Source organism: Colletotrichum spaethianum (assembly GCF_022836535.1).
Source record: "Colletotrichum spaethianum MAFF 239500 DNA, contig05, whole genome shotgun sequence".
Taxonomy (NCBI): domain Eukaryota; kingdom Fungi; phylum Ascomycota; class Sordariomycetes; order Glomerellales; family Glomerellaceae; genus Colletotrichum; species Colletotrichum spaethianum.
In genome coordinates, this window is record NW_026054775.1 from 663,301 (window position 1) to 686,232 (window position 22,932).

Sequence of the window (22,932 nt, forward strand, 5' to 3'; positions counted from 1 at the left end):
CAGGCGAGCACGCAAGGAACCCTCTTGTTGAGTTGCTCCGTGAGACACAGAGTCCATCAAGTCGGATAATTACGCGTGCCTCCACCTTCATATCTCACGGATGGAGCTATGTGGCAGTTCGAGCAGCCGTTAATGCATGCCGAGTGCACCAGATCTTATATGACGTTGAGGAAGCCTCCTGTGATTGGGTGTTCCTGGTAAAGGCCCCTGGCATGATTCAGTCCTTGGAGGAACGTCAAGAATGAGATGAACAGCCGGAGGTGAAACCTCATGTGGGCGTTGCCGGTTCTGTACGCTTGTCGTTGAGTTCTTTACATTAGACACCTCTAGACGTTTTACTGCGAGAGATGCAGTCTCTCATGTGTCGGTAGTAGTTATGGCAAAATTAGCAAAATGATGTTTCTCTTATAGCACGGTCTACCTCTACTATACGGCATGCCTCGAGTGGAAGCAAGGCACCTCCAAGCCAATGCTTATATAGGCCCGCTGACCTCCGTATGCCCGCCATGGATATCCGTCACATGAATCGCCATGCAGCACATTTTTAACAATAACCCGTTTGCGTCTGTCTAAGATCCCAAAACCAAATCATCCGTTGTGTGTGCAAAATTCTGCTCACACCAGCGGACCTCACTTGCCGGTCGGCGGCAATCTCTCAAGCAAGAACGCCTCCACGTCGTCAAGCTCCTCGGGGCACGCGGCGTGAGGCATACCGCTAAATTCAGAATGTCAGCACACGTTGCCATCAAGACCCAGCCATGGAAACATGGCCTCAGAGCCAGTCCAGACCAAAGACAAGGGGGCAACTCACGGGTAAAGCGTCCTCGTAACCTTGTAGCCCAACTTCTTCAGCGCCTCGGCGCTGAGCGCGCCGAGCTCGGGCCTGACGAGCGGGTCCGAGTCGCCGTGGCCCAGCCACACGGGCGTGTCCTGGTTCGGCTTGTCCGCCGGCACGAAGCCCGCAAACTTGTCGCTCAGCAGCAGCCAGCACGACAGGCCGACGATGCCGCCGATGCGGTGCTTGCTCGTCAGGCCGGAGAAGATGGCCATGGCGCCGCCCTGGCTGAAGCCGCCGAGGACGACGCGCTCGGCGGGGATGCCCGCGTCGACCTCGGCCTGGACGAGGGACTGGAAGTACTCGTTCGAGGCGAGGACGCCGGGCTCATCCTCGGACTCGCGGAGGGACTCGACGGTGCCGTCGAGTTTTTTCTGGGGTGCGGTCAGCGGGGACGACGACAACGACGACGGTGACGCTTGGCGGCGGTGGCGGTCGAAAATTGTGTCGCGACTTACAATGTCGAACCAACCCGGCATGCGCATGCCCCAGTTCTGTTGAGCGATGTTAGCCTTGGTGTGCTCTCGTCTCGCGGGTGCTTCGTCACGTCCTTGTGATGAAGCCGCATGCGTTCGAGGGGATGAAATGAAATGAGATGAGACGGAACAGGGTTGAGAGGGGACTCACACAAGTGATGGGGATCTCGGGCGCGTGGGGCAGCACAAACTTGACCTCATCAAGCCTCTGCCTCCGCCTCCAGTTCTGAACGGCGCTCGCCCAGCCCTGACCCGAGTCGCCGAGGCCGTGGGCGAAGATGACGGTCGCCGTGTGCTTGCCGGCGGCCGGGAACACGAGCGGGGCTGATCGGGCGAGGGACGACATGGCTGTGGAGAGTGGTAGGGGGTCGGCGGGAAGAAGTTCAGCGTCCGCGACAGCGGATAGCGAAGGGCGCTGACGAGGAGGGGTGGACTCGTCCGAATGCAAGAGCGGATCTTGGTGTTCGTGGTCGGCGAGTTGCGAAGCGGCGGTGAGAGATGCGAGGTTGGCGAGGATGAAAAAGAGGGTAGTGAGAAGGCCCCGCGAGATGAGCATTGGATGCGGGTGGATGCAAGAGGAAACGTGGTGAACGCTCGGGCGGTGCCGAGTAGAGACGCCTACGTGGTTGTGTTGGGTTTTTCTGGCCACTTGCCTCCGTTCCGAGGGCGCGGGTGGGGCGTCGAGATCTAGCCCGGACTCGGTACCGTGCCGTTGGATTGGGCTTCTCGTCTGATTAATTGCCGTACTTGACTACGATGAACGATGCGAAGGAAGAATAGATAATGATAGAGTTGAAGCGATGAGAGGAAGAGATCATTGGTATTATAATGGCAAGCAGGGATTAGGTTCTGACTACATCTGTTCACAACTTGCGCTAGGTATAAGACACTGGGATGGGTGTGGCCATACCCTCACATTCCGGAGGGAATAGACACCTTTTATGCAACGTTGATTATCAGCCCGAGATGCGTCGTTCTTACATAACTGCGTCTCAGCTCTCATCGCGATCTAAACTTAGCTTCCTTTGGGTGATAGCACGCGGCATCAGCCTCCGCGAATCTGTGCCTCTGCATGCATCCAACATTGGGGGCGGGGACAAACCGCACTATTTGCCATCACCGTCTTCCCAGCTTGCTCTAGCACTTCTTCAGGGGGCAGCTCGGAAGCTTGGACCGCTGAAATTGAATCTGGTCAGGCCACCGGTGGGGTCCCGCCCCCTCCGATCTCCCACTAGACGATCCTCCCGTCACCCAAGACACGCAGTGGACCCGGCCGCGCGCGACGAAAACCACACCCACTGCACCAACGTCACCCGCCCGCCATCCGGCCCCTCCGTGTACTCCGTGCCGATGCCCTCACCCGGCCATCGGATAGCGTCCCCCGAGCCCTGGTGCTCATATATCAGTCCCATCGCCGACAGGAACCTGACAATTCGCCCAAAATCCCCCGTCTTGAGCTTGAGCGTCACCATACCGTTTCCAAGATGCCGCGCCTCACCCCTCTATTCCTCCTCTCCGTCTTAGTCGCCGCCACGACGTACATGTTCTCACCGACCCTCCGATCCTTCTTCACGACGGTCACCGCAGCCCTCACATATGACACGTCTCAGAAAACAGACCCATCGACGATGAAGAAATCCCGAATGCCAGTCTACTTCTTTTCCCACGGGGGCGTAAGTCCGCCTCGCCTCACTCTGCTCCTTCACCAATCTGCACCATGATACCTTAGACTAAAACTCTCCAGCCGGATATAATGTACAACAAAGCCCACTCAGTCTACCCGATCCTTCAACATATCGGCGCCGAAATCACCTCCCTTCGCCCCACCGCCGTCCTCGTCTTTTCGGCTCACTGGCAATCCCGCACGCCCACCTCCATCCTCGTAAACTCTGCCCTCTCCTCCCCTTTGATCTACGACTTCTCGGGTTTCCCCTTGCACTACTACTCTGCAACATACCCGAACGTCGGCTCCCCACAGCTCGCGAACCGCGTCTGCAACCTCCTCACTTCCCACAACATCACGTGCGATGAAACAGAGCGCGGCCTGGACCATGGCGTCTGGGCCGGTTTCCACGTCGCCTTCCACCCCGAGACGAACCCCCTCAACATCCCTCTCGTCCAGGTCTCACTCTTTCGATCCGAGGACCCGGACGCCCACTACCACCTCGGCCGTGCTGTCTCCGCCCTCCGCGACGAGGGCGTTGTCATCATCGGCGCGGGCATGTCGGTGCACAACCTCTACCACATGGACAGTGGGCCTGAGCCGTTGCCCTATGCTGTCAGCTTCGACGATGCCCTTAAAGAGGCGGTGGAAGCCAAGGTTGACGACAGGCAGGAGAAAATGGCTCAGCTTTGCAGGCGGCCCGACGCCAAACAGGCCCATCCGTGGATGGACCATCTCATGCCTGTTCATGTTGCCGCCGGCGCTGCGGGAGATGACCTCGGGAAGCAGTTGTGGACTATGAAAGAGGGTGGTTTTGCCTGGGCTCAGTACAGGTTCGGACCCATACCATAATCACGACATATGCCGATCAAAGAAGAACACCATAAATATAAAGACTCCATGTATTAACAATGAATTTCGTGCAACACGTCACATTAAACCCCGCACAGTTCATTATCAATCCCCCGCATGACTATCTCTTCATGATCCATGTCTAAAGCAATAACTATACGGGCATCATGTGTTAGGCGTCCGACAACTTCTGAACCATTAAGCCCATGCTTCTCTGTGGTGTGCTCTGTCTTTTCGTTGTGGACCATAAGTTTAACCCATCAGCGTCATTGCATTACAAGCTTGCTGCAAGCAGAAATGACCGGTACCTGCCATAATGTTTGGCCATCAGCTTATAGGAACGCCGTTGACTCGTTACCAATGACGGAAACCTGGCGTCTGCTGCTCAGGAAGGCTTCAAGCACCTGCTTGCCTCCTTCCGTCTCAGGCTTCCAGTCATGGAGGCTTAGTGCATCAAATCTGTCGGCCCTGTCGCAATCACTGGAGTCTGCTAGGTAGCGGCGGTTGGAATCTTCCCTCTTTCTAGGAGACTCTCCTCTCGGTTGCTCCTTGGCTAGTATGGGATCGAACTGTCTGACAAATGCCTTGGTAAGTCCTGGGCTAGACGCCGATGACTGAACTCCACTGCGTGCTCCATTGCGCCTTAGTAGTTTGACAGGAGACCTATTCTTTGGCCGGGGGGAACCTCGGCTGACTGAGATTTTGGCATTGTGTCAAGGCTGCGCATCTTTGAAGCCTTCTTGTCCGCAGACTCGATGGAAACATTGTTCTGAGAAGGCCGAGTTTGCATCAGCGGCATTGAAGGAGCTGCCCTTAGAGAGCTCCGTGGCGGAATTGGGGGAGGACGGTAGATGCCACGAAGATGCTTGGTAACGCGCCCATCTGACAAAGGAGCTACATTCTCGTCCCTGCTAGGCGTTATGAGGACTACTGGCTTGCTACGAGGCTCGGTCCGACTAGCAGACGATGCTTGGCGGGGATTATGGCTCATCGCTCTGAGTGGTGTCTGTAGTCTGGTTGTCTTAGGACCTGCCGGCTTGTAAGTCATTGGAGAATGTGGTTCTTCGATCTCTGCGCCTTCACGCACATGGCCCATCCCCCTAGGCATGCTTGGTTTCGAGTATCGAATCTCAGCCAGGTTTTGCGCTCTGGCGTTGACCAGATTGGCATCAGTAGTTGATGCGTTAGCAGAGAGCCACGTCTTCCACTCCACTGAGCTTGCGTTTGATACTGTCCGATCAACCGGCAATGTTGGCGTGTACGTCAGGGGTTTGAGCTGTGTGCCTCGAGTACTGAGGGCGTCAACCCGAGCACTCGTGAGAGTCGTCCTATCTGGTCCGTTCTCGACAGCAGCGTCTGAGTATACGCTCGTAGAAGTGGGTTTTTTGAGATCTACATCAGTAGCTCGGTGGCTTGGGTGTCGGGGCGGGATAATCGGTCCTGCTGACTTCCTCTTGAGCTGTGGGATTCTTTGTGGCGAGTGGAGTTCATCAGAGTATATACTCTCCGAGTAGGCAATGCGTGGGTCTTCCTGAGAGAGACTTGGGCGACGTCTTATGGGAATCATGTCAAGGTTCAGACTAGAGGCTGTTGGTGAACGCAGGTCTGTCGACACCGGGGTGTTTTCCTTGATCGATGCTTGTAGTGCCCTACGGTAGGGGCTTGTTGTCCGAAATAGATGGCACGTCGGACTTCCAAAGAATGCAGAGCTGCGAGTTGACAAGGTCTTCGGGCCAGATGCAATGTCCTCGCTGTGCGTCGTGCATGGCCTTGGTGGCGAGTACCCCTGTCCATCGCCAGCGATGAGCCTCGGATAGGTCTTGTAAGATGCAAGGGTCGTCTCCGATGCAGATCGCTGGCGATGGTGAATTATACTGCCCGATGACGATGTTGCTTCATTTTCAACAGAGATTGTGGTCTCAATACCAGCAATCGTCTGCTCCCACGGACCGTCTCGGAACACATCGTCATCTTGCAAGACACATCTGATAGTTGGCGGTTTCTGCTGTCCGACTTCTTTGCTGCCCTGATCATTGTATGATTTTGGCAGACCATCTGATTCATGCCTTTCCGGGCTGCTGTCACCGTTGCTGCTCAGTTGCAATTTCTCCTCTCGTTGCTGCCTCTTCTTTGCTTCGTTTAAGCGGTCCATGAGTGCCGAATAGACTTGGGCTGTATCAGCTGATGTGCCAGGACGGGCTGGCTCACCCAGTGGAGACGGTGATGACGACGTCAGCTCGTAGGGATTGCTGTTAACTATGCTTGGTCGCCCGAAGGAAGAGGACGAGTAGTGAGGACCATTCTCTTTGATAACGGATAGACGCTGTCTATCACGCTCGCCGCCCCATGTACTTTGGCTGTTGAGGGTATGGGTCCCTGAGCTCGTCCAGCTGGTCACACGCGACCTTTCATCCGATACTTTTCTTTCGCTTTCGATGCTTTCTATGCTTCCTTGACGGGAATGAAGTCTCTGAGCTGAGCATGTGTTATGTAGAGAGGGGACACGAGAGGGGACCCGCGAAATCGAGCACTCGTCCGTCAAATCCGGATCGACGATATCCATATATGGGTCGTCCTGTTCGGTCTCCATGCTTTCTTGGTTTTTAGCCACGTCTACTGGCTTGGTTTCGTTTGCCACGATGGTCAACTCCCCCTTTTTGCTGCGCCTGAAGATATCCTTGAGCTTGGCCTTTAGGCTATTGGAGACCTTTCGCGCCTTCCTCCGCAGGGAGGCGTCCTTGCTGGCGGTCATGGTGTTTGCAGACCCGGGGATGTGAGCATCAGAACTGAACTCTCTCATGGATTTGCGCAGACCCAGCGAACTCTGGCTTTTCTTTGACTTTGAAAAGAACACCGACGATCGTGGCTTCAGATATTGCTGGTCTTCGACGTCTCTACGAAAATTGTCTTCGGCGTCCTGAACCGCTAAATCGTTCTGTTGCCGACTGCTAGTTCGAGCACCTATCATGGCGTCCCGCACTCTCAGGAAGCTGGCCGATTTCGGTCCGCGAAGCCCAAATGATTTCGTCGGAGATCTATTTTCCTTCATATCTTGCATGGACTGCCGCCGCAGCGCAGGCAGCATGTTCGGTTGCTCCGGTGAGTCGTTGAAATCGTATTTGGTCGTCGGAGCCTGGTTCGAAGCGGCGAACATGGATCGAGACTTGCGAAGCTTTTGGTAGGATGTCGGAGGAGGTGCACACTCGTCTAGTGTTCCGAATGATTCGACTGTCGGCAAGGAAAGAACGTAGTTGGTGGTGTAGGTGCTCACGAATGGGCGTTCGGGCTTGCTAGAGGCCTGGCTCGTGGGACAATTTCCCACATCCTTAAGAATGTTTCGATGTCGAATGGTGCCTGTGTCCGAGGAGTAATCGTTGTCTTGGCTTTGCGACCGTCTCGAGGAAAATCCTTGCCTGGCGAAACGGACACTTTGCTGGCGATGTGGACTATTCTCTTTGAAGTTGTGCCGAGCATGTTCACTCTGAGGCCGGATGTGATCCGCAGGGTCTTCTGGCCAGGTTGACATGTGGGTAGAGCGGTTGCAATCCCGGGAAACCCAAACTCTCGTTTCTGGGCCGGAAGCAAGGCCTGCGCGGGAGAAGGACAAGGTAGCAGCAATGTGAGCGTCTCTCTCAGCAGCGACTGGATCGATATGATCCAGTCTGTGGATAGCAGAGCGAACAGAGGCGGTGGATTTGCTTCGAGTCAGCGTCGAGCTCGACCTGGTGCTGTTGCGTCGCCGCATAGAGGGGAAAGTTGTAGCGGGAAAGGATTAGGCGAGAGAAACGAGACCGACTCTGCGGCGACTTAGGTATAAAGGAGAGGAACTAGAGAGATTCAAGTGAAGCTGCTGCTGGTCGACGTGCGAGATCCGGCCTGATGCTAACCAAAAGCAAGCTGTGAGAGCTTGAAGACGTGCCGCGGAAACCGTCGAATGATGAGCTGTGAAGGACGAAATGAATGGTATAAAGGAGGACGAGGAAGGTCGCCGCGGTTTGGCAAGACCACGAGGAATAGTGCGACCGACAGCGAGGTCCATGTTTGCTCCTTCTCTGGGGCTGTGTGAACTCTGCAAGACGGGAGACGAAAGGCACGTCAGGATCGAAGGCTGAAAGGCGGGAGGGACTGACTGATCCCTCGTTTGGGCAGGCATGAGGTGGCGTCGGCAAGATCCAGCCGTTGTTGTCATTTCTTCCTCGGTGGGAAGGAAGAGCATTCCAGTCATTGAAGGATAAACCGACTTCGAGATTCAGGATCACGCATTTAAAACCCAATGTCTCAAGTGCAGATTGATTCAGGTGGCGTAACGAGAGTTGCTGAATGCCAGATTTGGCGGTAATTTACGAGCTTCTCATAAACAATCCGATCAGCATCATCTCACGGTCGCGAAGCTGCTTGACGGGCTTACTCATAAACATGAAGGAGAGTTTAGCCAGCACATACGGCATCAAACCTTGTCTCCAAGTATTGCTAAGCCGGCAAAGAAGAGCAATCCCATTTCGTTGAAGATAGCTTCTGTCACTCTAAGGGGTGTAATGGAGATCGGATAATAATAGTAAGGAAACTTAATTCGTTGTGCTATGAGATCTGTATGTAGCTATGAAGTGATGCATCCATCCCAACCCATCCAGTAGTAACCCTATGCGTACACTGTCATTGACCCAAGAGAAAAAGGAAAAGATGAGACCTGGCGCCGTGATCGCAACGCTTACAAGGCGGTCTCCCTGAGGAACTCCTTCAGCTCCTCGTCGACGAGGTTGTGGATCTTCTTGGCAAGCTTCTCAGCCTTGGAGCCAACGTTCTTGGCACCCTTGACAACCTTGCCAGAGAGAACCTCGAAGTCCTCCTCAATGGCCTTCTCGAGGTCGTCAATGGTGGACTCCTTGGCCTCCTGCTTAACAGTGTAGCTGCCAGCCTCAACAATGGCAGTGTAATTGTTGCAGCCACCGCCGTTCCAGGCGAGGACGTTGGGGGTGTCTCTGGGGATGTCGCTGAGAGCACCAACGGTGCCGACAGAGATGAGGGCCTTCTTGAGCTTCTCGGGGGTGATAGGAGCAACAGAGTACTCGGAGTCAGAGGCGGGCTGGAGAGAAAGGTAGTAGGCCAGAAGACCGCAGATGTGGGGGGAGGCCATGGAAGTGCCGGAGATGGTGTTGACTGCGTACTTGCTGCCGATCCAGGTGGACTTGATGTTGGTTCCGGGAGCAAAAATGTCAGTGCACTTGCCGTAGTTGGAGAAGTAAGAGCGGCGGTCGCCGAGCTCAGTGGCACCGACGGTAACGGCCTTCTCGGCAGCAGCGGGGGAGTAGTTGCAGGCATCGGCGTTGTCATTGCCGGCAGCGACGGCGAAGTGAATACCAGCATCGACTGCGGCGTTTACGACAGCATCAAGAGCCTGAGTCTTGCCTCCACCAAGAGACATGTTGGCGACGGAGCCCTTGAAGCCCTTGCGCTTGCCGTCCTTGGCAGCCTTGACCTGCTCGGTGTGCGAGGTCGCAGCCCACTCGACACCCTTGACGACGTCGGACATGGTGCCGGAGCCGTTGGAGCGGAGGACCTTGACAGCGTAGACGTTGGCCTTCTTGGCGACACCGTACTTCTTACCAGCAATGGTGCCAGAGCAGTGAGTGCCGTGACCGTTGCCGTCAGCGTCCTGGTCACCAGAAGGGATGGTCTTGCCCCACTTGGCACGGCCCTCGAAATCAACGTGGTCAACGTTGGTGCCGGTGTCGATCACGTAGGCGTCAACACCTTCACCGGCATCCTCGGCGTACAGGTACTTGTCGTAGGTACCGAAGCCCAGGGACTTGCGGTGGGAGACACGGGCCAGACCCCAAGGAGCCAGCTTCTCGAGCTCGCCGTCACACTTGTCCTCAACCTGGGACTTGACGGGAACCTGTGTGTGGACAACGGAGTCGACCTCGATGAACTCGACCTGTAGAATGATGTGTCAGCAAAGAGTCGAATTGGAAGAATGTGAAATAACCAAAACTTGTCGAGCTGACCAATCCGAGTCCGACGGCGTCGAGGAGAGCCAAAGCCAGCCTTGCCGCACTGTCGGAGTCGGGTTGTGGGCCATATGTTTGGGACATCGTCTGGCGGGGAGGAGTCGGGATGGAACTTACGTCAGGGTGCCTCCGGACCTTCTCGATAGTGGCCTCATCGAAATGACCGGCGTAGCCCAGAAAGTCCTTGCCAATCTTGTAGGTGTGCTTCAGGCCGTGGAAGATATCCTCAACCAACGGCTCCTGGCCACGCTTGCGCAGCTCAAGACGCTCGTCCTGGGAGGAGGAGTGCAGCTGCTGGACCCAGCTGTGGTGGTCCTCAGCACCAGTCTCCGAGACGTGCTTCTTGAACTTGACAATGTATGAGTTCGGGACAGCCTCAGCGTTGGTGGAGGAGATGATGGGCGCGGCGCCGTCGTGAATGGTCTCGATGGAGAGAGAAGGAGTGGCACTGGCAACAGCAGCAAGGCCGGCCACAGCACCGATGAAGCCTCTCATGATGGGCGGCGTTGTGGTGGTGTGAAGAGTCTACCGGAGACGTTCGTTACGATAACAGGAATAAGGAAATTGGAGCTGCTGAAGACGCCAGAGAAGGACGAATACTCGATGGGATGGGAAGATGGATGATGCCGATGAAGGAGGGGGAGGGATGGGGGAGAGATGGATCAGAAGAGCAAGTGATGGAGCTCCGGAGGGCGGGAGCGGGCACATATAAAGGGAAGGAAGGCAGCGACGGCGGTTGCGTGCGCACAGCTCCTGGTGAGGTATCCGTAGCGTACCCGTATCGGCCTAAGGATGGTTGCGCCGCCCCAGTGTGACGCAGCCAACCAAGATAAGAGCTGGCGGGTGGCTGACGGCGCCGAAACCGGCTTAGCGCACTCCATGAATGGGCAGGAGAGCCAATGGAATGACTCGATAGGGTTTCCTCGGCAATGCGATAAGAGAGGGTCACGTTTGGGGATTCCCTGGGTGAGTCCCCGTCCCTCTCCATCTGGACCTTGGACCTTTGAGTACGTACTGCGGAGGTACCTTGCCTGGCGCTCTCGCTGAGCTGCTCCAGGCACCATGTTCGATACGGGCAGCTGCTTGTCGTTCGAGCTACCCTGCCATGCCTAGCCTGCTTGGAAGATGGGAAAGTGCGGATGGGCGATAGCAGGAGACCTGGAGCGGTACCCTGCGTCTCCTCTTCTCGCAACAACTCGCGTGCATCAGTCGGTTCCAGGCACAGAGCCAATCCGGCCGTCTCTTCTGATCGGAGCTTCATCAGTCAAGCTTCGTTGGAAAATGCAGCCATCCTGCTTCCTTTGTCTGCTCCTACTATTTCCTCTCGTCTGATGCAAAAACGGCACCTAGCACTGCGTTGCGACTGTTCTGCTTCTTTCTCGAACGGTCCTCGTTGGGAAACACGAGCAGGTAGCAGAGCACTACCTTGAGAGTCAGAGTCAGAGCTCAGCAGTCGACGTCATACCCAAGCCCCCAAGAGCCAGGGCCGAGACGAAGGCTCTCAGTCACGGCACGGTATGGGCGGACGTTGTACTCCGCACCTTCGCCCTGCGCGCTGCCCTGAATCCTCCTCGAACCCATGGCTACAACCAGGCATCCTCACTCCCAAGGAAGCCATCCAGCTCAACGGCTGGCGGCCTTCGGTCCACCAACTCAGCCATAGTTTTGTGCTCGTTCGTCGAGACGAACGAAGCAGAGGGCCGACAATCCACCAAGGCAATGTGCCCAGTGTACCTAAGGGGCAGCACAGCCTACGCAAGCAGTCCGCCGCTTCGGCGCCGGCTTCTGCAACCTGGGGAAGTCGACGCCATGTACCGCACTATCAGCATTCCTTATGCATTCTTCACTCAATTGTCTCAACCAGGCCACAGCTCTCCCCCCTCCCAACCCACCTGGCACCCACTCAGTCCGCATATCCCGCATAGCGCTGCATGCGATAACGCGTAATGGACGATTCACGGAGCGGAGGGCGAGGTAGATCTATCCGGAGGACCCTGAAGCTTAACAAGCGCTGCCATCCCGTCTTATCTCGACGAGGCTTTTGCCGTTTCGTTGAGCTCCGCTATCGACCAGTCAGAGGGGAAGGCACCGCATTTGTCGTGTGCCAGCACTTACGCTTCACCCTGTCAATTGTCTGTGTTTCCGTTGCTGTGAGTTTGTCCGGATCCGCTTGGCCTCGGATGGACGATGGCGACTCGGCTACCCTTAGTCCTTCGGGGCTGCTGGCTTGCCCATTGTGTGCAAGTAACTTGCCTAGCGATGATGCGATTAACTGTAATAAGGTGTTTGGCATTACAGCACAGGGCTTTTGTCGTAGTTGAGACCCATCCAGGATTAATCCAAGGCGAGGGAAGACAGGATCCCGAAGCCACTGGGCGACTGGAGCCTCGTCGGTCTTGGTCAGTCTTCCGAGGTGAAGCTGGCGGGCGGTTATCGCTCAGGTGATGCACTGCTCAAGCTAGGTATCCCGCAAGGTGCCTCTGTTGCCCTGCCCTGTCAACCCGCTGCTCAAGCTCCGACTGGAAGGGGTTCAAGAGCTGTCTGACTGGAACCTTGGAGGCGGGGGAGACGAGGCCCAGCACCAACGCTACGCTGATCCAAGCTAGCCCAGACGCCTGACCCACGGGTCAGATGAGGACGCCCCCGTGTGGTGCCTGGCACGTGCCTCGGTCCCCCTGCCTTCCCGTCATTTGAGGGCAGTCTGGCGTTGGAGGTTGGAGCTGCCTGAGAACGAGTTGTGTCAAGCCAGGCCAGCGGGAGGCGATGTGCCTAGCCACTCAGTCAGAGCCTGGTACGCACAACTAGCTGACAACCAGGCCACGCTCAAGCCGGCGGACATCCATGCATTCATCCAGGTCCTTGAACGGCGATGGCGCGGACATCGAGGTCGGGCTTGCGTTACTCGCGCAGGCCAGCAAGATAAACATTCGTCCGGATGCTGTCAAAATTTGCCTGTTGTCCGTTACTATACATCGGGTCAGGAACGTCTTCGTAACAGAAACCTAACGCCACGAGCTTGCGAGTCGGATTGTCAATGCAGAATGCTCCAACTCAGCACACCATCTTTTGCTGTTCGCGAAGGCAACTGGGCTTTTACGCCACCTCGACATGGATGTATGGGGAACGCGTGTCTCTGTCCATCGACACCACCGTCGTATTACCTATAGTACAGCAGCCACCGACGGGAGCCTCGTCGGGCCACGAACATGACTACCGCTGTCACCGCCAGACAAACCAACTTGCAAGAATTGACCGAGTCCCGTGTCTCGGTGTCTGGGAGGGCCCAGACTGAAACCACCCTATATCGCCTAAGCTTCTTCCCAGATGCAGCAGCGCTCTAAGAGGATGCTCAGCGCGCGAGCCGATGATCCCTCAAGCAGCCCCCCGGTCAACGGAGTCATGACACATGGACAGTTGACCGACTCTCTGTTTGTTGCTGCCGCATTGTCTGTCATAGCTAGCGCTGAAAGCTGGTCACTGACTCAACGGGACTGGAAAGACTGATAGGTCCTCACCGACTGATTCGTGCTTCTAGCCCTTTGATGCGCTTCTAGCTTTTGTTGGTGGGTTTCATGCATCAATGAGGGTGTTTACTCCAACACTCACTGAAGCTCTGTTATGTACATCGATGTACAGCTCTTTCGCCATCCAGGCAAACAAGACAACCTCGCGTCAGCTCTGCACTCGGAGGCCGAGCCGATGACCGAATGGCACGGCTTCTATCGATAGGGTACATGCAAGTAACTGAGTTCTGGATGCTGGCTCGAATGGGATGAATCACGCATGTTTCATGGGGCCCACCCGGATAATCCATGTCAGCTCTGAGTACCGGAAGCTATCCGTATCTCGGCCCATGCCTCTGCTCAAAGGCTGTTTTGTCTGTTCAGGGAGGCAGCTTGGCAGTGTATCTTATCTGGGTGCTGCAGCTAAGACAAGAGCCCCTTACCCTACCTTGGTGATGGAGAATGTCACTGCAGACAACGGCAGATATGTAGATGCGTCTTCTAGAAAAATACTCATAGCCGTTCAGTGGTGTAGTATCACGCCTCACAAGTGACGCGCTGGCCATCGCCGAGCTTGAGTCCAGGTATGATCCATGCAGTATGAGCTGTTCCATGGATAGAATGGGGAAAAGGCGTATCACCATCGTCTCCATGCTATGCAACGGGGACCGGGACTGAGGCCGGGACTCGAGGCGGCATGCTTCAGTGGAGCTGCGCTGCTCAGTGGACGCCACGGGCAGTCCTTCAGCGGTTTTGGCGACTTTCTCCTGTGTACCTACCTAGCCACCAGGTGTGGACGGAGAGCCGGGCGCGAGTTGGCAGCAGCACCGCCACCATTCCTACCCCACTCCTTCCCAAAAACCGTCGGCACGTTAGACGCTCCTGCCTGTCTTCGTGACGACGAGGCGGCCACTGAGAGCGTTTCAAGCCACACCTTCACTGCTCAAGGCTGACACTCGCAACAGCTCCCAGCTCCAGCTCTTGTTACCCGTGTCCGTGATAACGCGGAACAAGGTAGCCGTTGGACTTGTTGCGACTCTTGGCTCCATTTGACTATACCAGCATCGTCAAAGTCACTGCTTCTTTTTGGCTCGCAATTATACATCTCTGCCCCCTTTCCCCCCCCCCTCCTTCCCTACCTTGGACGCCCCATTACTGCCCAAGCTGCGAGCTGCCGTACCACCCCACGCCGCATCCCACTTTCGATGCCGACCAGTCTTGACCGCTGCCTGGACCCTCGATGGGTGCTGGGACTGAAGCTTGTGGAATGAAGGAATTGTTGAAATAGCCAGAAACAACAACATGTCGACTCTCCAGGTATCGAGGCGTTATCGCTCCTCCACCTCAGCGTCGTCCAGATCATCCAGTGCCGCCAACTCGAAAGCCCTCGAAATCCTGCGTGGCCTCCTCGACACCCTTGCCGCCGGCACACAAAGACGCACCAACAACGGCTACCCTGAGTTCCCAGTTCTTGTCAAGAGTCTGCGCCAAATCCGACAGCACGTTGCTGCTCCCGAACCGCCGAGCCCGCCCCAGGATGATTTCAGACACCTGCACGGCTTTCACCGTCTCCTCGACGTGCTGCGATCATACTCCGGCTTTTACAACCCCCAGCGCCGGACGACAGAGGAAAAGAAGGGTTTGTTTGGGCTGCTGGAGGCCGTGCTGGATGTCCTCGCCGCGTCCTTCTTAGACCATCCTGGAAACAAGCGCTACTTTCGTCACCGGGTGGAAGGCGGCGGGTGGGAGGCTCTCGAACAGACCATCGCCAGCGTCGGGCTAGGCGGCAGCGATTCCGACTTGTGGACCAACTGCCAAATGTTTGGGAAGCTCTTGGCATTCTCACTGGGCGACAACAAAGTAGATGCCCTTTGCCAATCTATTGCCTCGAACCAGGAGACGAACGACAAGGAAGCCACGACGAGCCCGGAACAAGAAGCCCTCGAGGGCAGCGAAGCGCAGCCAGAAGCGCCCAAGACTCCAAAACCAAGGGACATTAGTCAGGAAGTGCGCGATGTCGTTCAGAAAAAGGCCGTGTTCCGGAACCCCGAAATCCTGCGGGCTGTTGTGGGCTTCTGGGAGTCTATACCTAGAGCGCAGAACATGCCGGCAAACTCTTGCTCGATGGTAGTTCTGGAAATCATGTCAAGCGTGGTTTCAATCTCCACGTTTAACCTTGCGGCTCTCCATGCTACCGGAGTGCTCTCTCGCTTGCTCCGAGTTCTGTTCGACCCTGCCCCAAGACTCGATCAGGATGAGAAAGACAAGCTGCTTGTCATCTGCAAGAAGCTCATGTACCTGGGTTTCAACCAGCCCGCAGACACCCAGTTCTTGCTCGCGAGTGCTTCGCCGGAGGCTTCCGAGTTCAGCCTAGAGATGACCTCAACATACAGCGGTCCTCCGTTCTTTCAGTTCGATCTTTCGCTACATGGCCATTCCTCCATCGAACTACCAACACTTGGCCGGCCGTTCCCTCCCAACTCATCACCAGGATACACGTTCACAGCATGGGTTCGCGTGGACCGCTTCGACCCCAACTCCCACACCACACTCTTCGGTGTTTTCGATGCTACTCAGACCTGCTTCCTTCTCATGTATCTTGAGCGGGATACTCGCAACTTTATCTTACAGACCTCAGTCACATCCAGCCGGCCTAGTGTTAGGTTCAAAGGCATGTCATTCAAAGACAAGCAGTGGTACCACATTGCCCTCGTCCACAGACGGCCCAAGACAATGACTGCCAGCAAAGCCTCGCTGTACGTCAACGGAGAGTTTGTGGAGCAAATCAAGTGCGCCTACCCTTCATCGCCACCCTTTGCAAACGGCAGCACAGAAAGTTTTGCGTCTTTCACCTCCACCAACGCTAAGCCACACCCCGTCCAAGCATTCTTGGGAACACCGAGGGATCTGTCCAGCCAGCTTGGGCCTGGGCTGGTGTTTTCGAAATGGTCTCTAGCCTCAGCGCATCTCTTCGAGGACGTTCTTAGTGACGATTTCCTTGCTGTTCACTATGGCCTCTCCCCGAAGTATCAAGGCAACTTCCAAGATAGCCTCGGAGGCTTTCAGACATACGAAGCATCTGCGAGCCTGGGCTTGAGGAACGAGGTTTTCCACCCCGGGAGGGATGAAAGTTCTGACATCATTCGAGCCATCAGAGACAAGGCAGGCAGCCTGCTGCCTGAACACAGAATCCTCCTCAGCATACTCCCAGTGGGCGTCTTCCGAGAGGATGGTGTCTACCAAGACACTCAGCTTTACCGTGCTTTGCCCCGGCCTGCGGCAACAAACCTCATTCAAATGACCCATAGAAGTGGCTCAGCGATTGTCATCAATGCTGCGCTGCCATGCCTACTGGATGCCTTGGCGCGGTCTCAGGGGGTAGCTGTACTGACCGGTAATCCGGTGGTGGTGACGCCCTCTTACTTTGATGACAATTTTTGGCGTCTTGCTGGCTTCACTCCCCTGGCTCTCAAGATTGTTGAGAGAGCAACCTCGGTGGAAGAAACCGTTCGCGCTGTTGAGATGACGTTCCTCTGCATCAAGAAGAGTTGGAGGAACAGTGAGGCAATGGAGCGCGACAACGGTTATGCTATTCTTGGCATGCTTCTGAGAGCAAAGCTGGGTTATACGGTCAACATCGGTGCTGATAACGCCAACTTGCGACTGCCGATCACAAGTGAAGAGAGGGACAGACTGAGCTTTCAGCTCCTCAGCCTCATCCTTGACTTTGTGGGATACAACCACACGGAACCTCTGGAGTCTTTCATTGTGAACCCTCTAGCTTACCGCATCCTGCTCATTGACTTTGATACTTGGAGACGGTCAGCTTCCATCACCCAAGAGCTCTATTACAAGCAGTTTGTGACCTTCTCCGTCAAGAGCAAGTATCACCAGTTCAACAGCAGGCGGTTAATGCGCATGAGTAAGTACCCCATGAGACAAAGCCCCGACGTTACTGACACTCACAGGAATCGTCAAACGACTACTCGACGCCATGAAAGCAGAGTCGATCTCAGAAGAGGTGCTGCCACACTTTATGACTGCTTTAGAGCAACTCGTGAAATGCAATTACACAGCCGAAGTGCATAGGTCCCTCGCTCTATTCATCACATATGCCTACCATTCACCGACGGCCTCCCTGGTCAGGTCCCCCAAGCCGATTTCCGCGATTTCCCGAACTCCTGCCTCCGGGTTTGGGAGACGAGCCACCTTCGATTCCAACAGCTCCTCAAATGCGTCCCCCTCCCGATTCCTCACCAAGAAACAGCTTGGTGCCAAGATTCTGGGAATGTACTCGACTCTTCTCTGTGAGAAGGGCAACCTGGCGAATATCCGCAAGTTCGCAAGGACAGTGACGAATAAGGTGAGACCACCGTTTGGCGAAAACCAACTATTTTTATTGAGTATGGACCAGTGGCTGCTGTATCTTCTGGCCAGCGACGATCCCGAAACTGTGGTGTATGGCAGTAAGATCCTGGCGAGACTGCTTATCACCCACGGCTCTGCGTACACGGCCAAGTTCTCCGGAAAGACTGGCGGCTTCACCATCATGGCCCATCGACTCAAACGCTGGTGGTATGTCCCTTCGTTGTGGCCCATTTGCTTCAGCATCCTGTTCGGCTTCGATGTGGCCAACGTCGACCTGGATCGCAACTTTGAGTTTTCCAACTTGTTCGAAACATTCGGCAAGGCCAGAGTCCTCTACCCAGAATGCCTTCAGGTCTTGACGTCAATGCTGCAGCATGGGCTGAAGGACGTCATGAGGCACCAAGAGGATCCAAACTCGCCTCAGAAGCCACATAACCTACATGCGAGCGGGTTTGAGGGGTTAGAGACAAGACCCCGGGCCAAGTCAATGGAGACCAGGGGGGTATCGATGCCAGAGGTAGGCCACGTTCTCCATGTGTTGGCACGAGCATACTGACATTGAAAGCAGTTGCAGAGAACACCCAGCCCGACACTGAAAGGATTTCAAACCACGCACCCATGCTTCTTACAGTCATCCGGTTCCTCTCAGATTTGCACTCCCGCTCTCCCGATTTCAAGGACTTTGCCTTAACGTCCGAGTACGTGAGGTATTTGCTGTGGGCTTGCTACCCTATCATCGTTAGCACCGATGCAGTCACCGCAGACACTGAGCTCAACTCACGGGATTCGGCACTTACGTTCGAAGGCGGCGACGTGATGATTCGTCCTCTTGCCGGCTCGCAGCCTGGTCCCATTGTTCGCACGACGAGTACAGATGCGATTGCTGCAATGGCAGGGAACCCCCGCGGCACTCCTCTCCGGAAGGCGTCTGGGTTCGTGCTGCTCACCAACCAAACATCTCCTCAGGCTCCCAGTGCAGCACGCTTTGCCCCAGTCATGTCACCAAAGAAGAAGGTTGCGTCGCAGCAATCTAGCAGTGCAACCCTCGACGGCCTCATAGAGTTGGTCATCAGTGTGTTTATCGACCAGGTTTTCACGCGAAAGGAGTTCCCAGGCTTCGGACTATTCTTGAAGGTTCCGCCGGGTTTCCAAGAGCACCAGGCTTACTTCGAATCCTTCGTCTTGAAGAAGACACTCCAGCAACTTGGAAACCACGTTCAACCGAACCAGAAGGTTCTGTGCGAGCCAAAGGTTCTCACCAACATGGCCAGACTAACTGCACACGTTACGGACACCATCTTCGAAGGCTGGTTCATTAATGGTACAGAGCCAATGCTAGAGTTCGCTGGCATGGTACTTGAGTATCTGCAGAGGCCCGAGATTTCGACCCTGAAAAGCGTTCGTCTCTGCAGTCAAGCAGTGGCGACGATACGTCAAAGCTTCCTAAAGCTGCTTTTGTTACGGTTCTCTGAGCTGGATGACCCCGATACGCCCGACTCCAGCGCAAAGGATTTCATGAGCAAGATTCTCTACTGGCAGGCTCCGATACTAGGTTGCCTCTCGAACGAGGAAGAGTATATGAAGCTTTTTTGGTACCAGCTGTACACAAAACTTGTCGACCCACGCTTAGCCATCAGATCTGCTACGGCCACCATCATGCGGATCATGCTTGTGCAAAAGCCAGACGAGTCCATGGTGTTGTTCCGCCAAGGTTTGGCGACAGACCAACAACACTTGACGAAAGAGTTTGTTGTTAAACTCACCGAGGTCGATGATGAAGCATTTCTTGATTGGGTAGATCAGCATCGTGCGTCGCTTGACGCTTTCTTCTTCGGAGGCATCTCCAAGATCTGGGAGGAATTTGTCGTCGTCGAAAATCAGCGAACCGTCGACTCGGCTAAGTTCCGTTTGGCAAAGCGCAGAGACCGGCTGAAAGCGTGGCAAACGGAAGCACTTACTATTGACAACATTCTCTTGCGGCATGAAATGGCCAACGGGGCTTGGATGAAGAGCATCTTCACGAGCGAGCATTTTAAGCACCAGCGCCTGACGCAAGACCAGCAGGATGACATGGCCTTCCTAGCTGCAGCGTTTGTGAAGATGGACAATGACCTGCGACGTCCTGGAGCAGTCTTCAGCGAGCAGGCGCAGCTCAAGTGGAAACTCGACCGGACAGAAGGACGGAACCGAATGCGTCTGAGGCTTCTACCAGACTACTCTAAGAAACATAGCGACTACCAGCCAAAGAGGAGAGCAGGGGAGTCTGCGAACCCGTCTGCCATCAAGGTGAATACCGCCATGGTTCCCGCTCAGATTGCGCCATCGCCGATCAAGCCAGCTACGCCGGTATCATCCCGTATAAAATCTATCCCTAGTCTCGACGGCAATACAGAAGCCTCTGAAACACCAACCGAGACGGATCAGGAGGAAGGGGCGAACGAGTCCGGCGTTGGCGCCGAAGAGGATTTCGAATTGGTCGATGATCCTAACGACGCCAATGAGGGTGATGATGGCTTCGAGGACAAGAATCGCAAAGTCATGCGGCGTCTCGAACAGGGAGACCAAGTGCAAGCGGTATACAACATCTCACGCATCGTTGGCTTAGAGGGATGCGAAGGCATTCTGATCATCGGCAAGGATGCTCTCTACATTATGGACAACGTCTTTCAGTGCGCTTCTGGCGAGATCGTTAATGCATGGCAAGCTCCTCCCGAGGAAAGAGATCCTTTCTCAGAGATTATCACGGATGCCAAGACTACGGAGCAACGCCAGAGCTCAAGTCGCAGCGAACAGGAGTCGAGAAGTTGGAGGTGGCATGACGTGATCAGTATCTCTAAGAGACGTTTCTTGTTCCGGGATGTCGCCATCGAAGTCTTCTTCACAGATGGACGCAGCTACTTACTGACGTCTATCAACCCGGCCCTGAGAGACGAGGTCTTTGGCAAATTGATGAGCAAGGCCCCACACACCAATGCCGCTAGCTCGCTACCCAACCCCGAGGACGCCTGGCGCCTCGAAGCCCTCAAGGTTTCCGAGGAGATGCCCCAAGGCTTTGGCTCCAAGTTCGGAAGCATCTTTAATTCAACCCCTTGGAACCCTGCCATGAAAAAGTGGCAGAAGGGGGAGATGTCCAACTTCCACTATCTCATGCTTGTCAACACGATGGCCGGCCGGACGTTTAACGACTTGACTCAGTACCCCGTCTTCCCATGGGTCCTCGCAGACTACACTAGTGAGGAGTTGAATCTGAACGACCCCGCTACCTTTCGAGATCTGTCGAAGCCGATGGGTGCTCAGACAGCAAGCCGTGTCTCAGGCTTCCGGGAGTCTTACAACGCTCTGGCAGAGATAGGGGAGACTCCTTTCCACTACGGCACTCACTACTCTTCGGCTATGATTGTGTCTTCGTACCTCATCCGCCTCCCCCCTTTTGTCCAATCATACATCCTTCTACAAGGCGGATCGTTCGACCACGCAGATCGTCTCTTCCAGTCCATTCCTCATGCGTGGCAGTCTGCCTCTTGCGACAACAAGGCAGATATTAGGGAGCTGATTCCAGAGTTCTTCTGCCTTCCCGAGTTCCTGACCAATATTAACCAGTACAACTTTGGTAACCGTGAAAGCACAGGGACCAGGGTCAATAACGTCGTCCTGCCTCCATGGGCCAAAGGGGATCCCAAAATTTTCATTGCTAAACATCGCGAGGCACTCGAGAGTCCGTACGTCAGCCAACATCTCCACAACTGGATAGATCTGGTATTTGGTTTCAAGCAGAGAGGCGACGCTGCTGTTGACAATCTCAATGTTTTCCATCACCTCTCATATAGAGGCGCCACCGACCTGGACAACATTAGTGATCCGCAGGAGAGACGCATTACCGCTGGTGTCATCCATAACTTTGGACAAACACCACACCAAGTGTTTACACGACCTCATCCTGCTCGTGAGTATGCGTCTTGTCCGATCCGGCGACTAGATACTTCAGTCTACGCTCTTACCAGGCTGTCCCATCCATTGCTTGGTGAGTTGTTTCCTCCCACGGGCCTCCTCAAGCTAACCAACGAAACAGAATCTCACGAAAGAGTGGCTTCTTTGATCTACTCACCTAAGATTGATCGGCTCATCTGCGCCTCGCCTTTCCGCCTGAACTTCGCTCCCTACGACAAGTTCCTTGAATGGGGTTACGCCGACAATAGTATCCGCTTCTTCTTCAGCGATAACCGGAAGGTGAGAAAGTCTAGAACAGCGTTTGGTGAGAAGTTGACTAAGAATCAAAAGCCGGCGGGACTCTTTGAGAATCTTCACATTGGACAGTTGTCTTGCGCTACCTTTGCGGATTCCAAGACACTCATCACAGCTGGAGAAGACTGTGTAATATCTGTATACGCCGTACAGACCGCTCCTGGAAAGGTGGTGGACCTGCTTCCTCGTTCATCACTCTTTGGCCACCGTGCCCCCGTGACGAGCATGGCGGTGTCCAAGTCTTTCAGCACGTTTGTGTCGGTATCGACTGACGGTCAAGCTTTCGTTTGGGACCTTAATCGTCTCGAGTTTATTCGTAAATTGCCGCTTTCGCGGCCCGTCGAATGTGCCCGCATCAACGATGTCTCTGGCGAAATCATGCTTGGATCTGGTCCAAACGTGGTGCTTTACACCATCAACGGCACTGTTATACTGGATCAGAACGTCTGCGCAGAGCCCGACGACTACGTGCATTCTTGTACATTCTACGAAGGCGCCGGGAACGAGTGGCTTGAGAATTATCTTGTCTTCACCGGCCACAAGAGGGGCCGTGTGAATGTTTGGAAGAAATGCGTCAAGAACGGCAAGTGGGTTTTGGAGCTGCTTCGGCGGTTGGATCACGTCGATTCGCGCTCGGAAGTGGGGGCCAACTACGACGCTGGCGTGACTTGCATCACGCCCATGCCGCAGTGCGTCTACACTGGCGATGACGACGGGCGAGTGGTGAGTCACCTGTGAATTGGTATCCAATGGCAATAGCTAACTTCATTTCCTAGTATGAGTGGAATCTTGTTCAGCGGGACAGGTAGAGTCTGGATGACACCAAAAGTTCGGCGGAGGATGGCAATCGCTTGCGAGCGAGTGTTTAAAGGCAGCATAGCGGATCTCTTCCAGGCTGGCATAGAACCGGCGTATTCTTTCTTGATAATTCTTGACCACGTAGCGATGGAGACCTATTGCACATGCTACAAGTGGATTGACGGAA

The 22,932-nt window shown here is 55.0% G+C and overlaps 5 protein-coding genes across 5 annotated transcripts; 2 read left to right on the forward strand and 3 right to left on the reverse strand.

Annotated features, from left to right (window-relative positions):
- Positions 1–630: 630 nt before the first annotated feature.
- Positions 631–1,657, reverse strand: ColSpa_02733 (acyl-protein thioesterase 1; the record flags this gene model as incomplete). The annotated part of the gene is made up of 4 exons (XM_049268945.1): positions 631–715; positions 812–1,209; positions 1,294–1,329; positions 1,463–1,657. 4 exons carry the CDS (start codon positions 1,655–1,657, stop codon positions 631–633), a joined length of 714 nt encoding a protein of 237 aa, XP_049124902.1.
- Positions 1,658–2,795: 1,138 nt separating this feature from the next.
- ColSpa_02734 (extradiol ring-cleavage dioxygenase) lies at positions 2,796–3,826 on the forward strand (the record flags this gene model as incomplete). Its single annotated transcript, XM_049268946.1, has 2 exons — positions 2,796–2,984; positions 3,056–3,826. 2 exons carry the CDS (start codon positions 2,796–2,798, stop codon positions 3,824–3,826), a joined length of 960 nt encoding a protein of 319 aa, XP_049124903.1.
- A 2,442-nt stretch (positions 3,827–6,268) lies between these two features.
- On the reverse strand, positions 6,269–7,352 carry ColSpa_02735 (uncharacterized protein; the record flags this gene model as incomplete). Its single annotated transcript, XM_049268947.1, has 2 exons — positions 6,269–6,301; positions 6,342–7,352. 2 exons carry the CDS (start codon positions 7,350–7,352, stop codon positions 6,269–6,271), a joined length of 1,044 nt encoding a protein of 347 aa, XP_049124904.1.
- A 1,182-nt stretch (positions 7,353–8,534) lies between these two features.
- Positions 8,535–10,329, reverse strand: ColSpa_02736 (succinate dehydrogenase [ubiquinone] cytochrome b small subunit, mitochondrial; the record flags this gene model as incomplete). Its single annotated transcript, XM_049268948.1, has 3 exons — positions 8,535–9,761; positions 9,832–9,921; positions 9,952–10,329. 3 exons carry the CDS (start codon positions 10,327–10,329, stop codon positions 8,535–8,537), a joined length of 1,695 nt encoding a protein of 564 aa, XP_049124905.1.
- Positions 10,330–14,639: 4,310 nt separating this feature from the next.
- On the forward strand, positions 14,640–22,756 carry ColSpa_02737 (protein Beige 1; the record flags this gene model as incomplete). The annotated part of the gene is made up of 6 exons (XM_049268949.1): positions 14,640–17,259; positions 17,306–17,700; positions 17,752–18,222; positions 18,291–21,648; positions 21,775–22,670; positions 22,724–22,756. 6 exons carry the CDS (start codon positions 14,640–14,642, stop codon positions 22,754–22,756), a joined length of 7,773 nt encoding a protein of 2,590 aa, XP_049124906.1.
- Between the last annotated feature and the right edge of the window lie 176 nt (positions 22,757–22,932).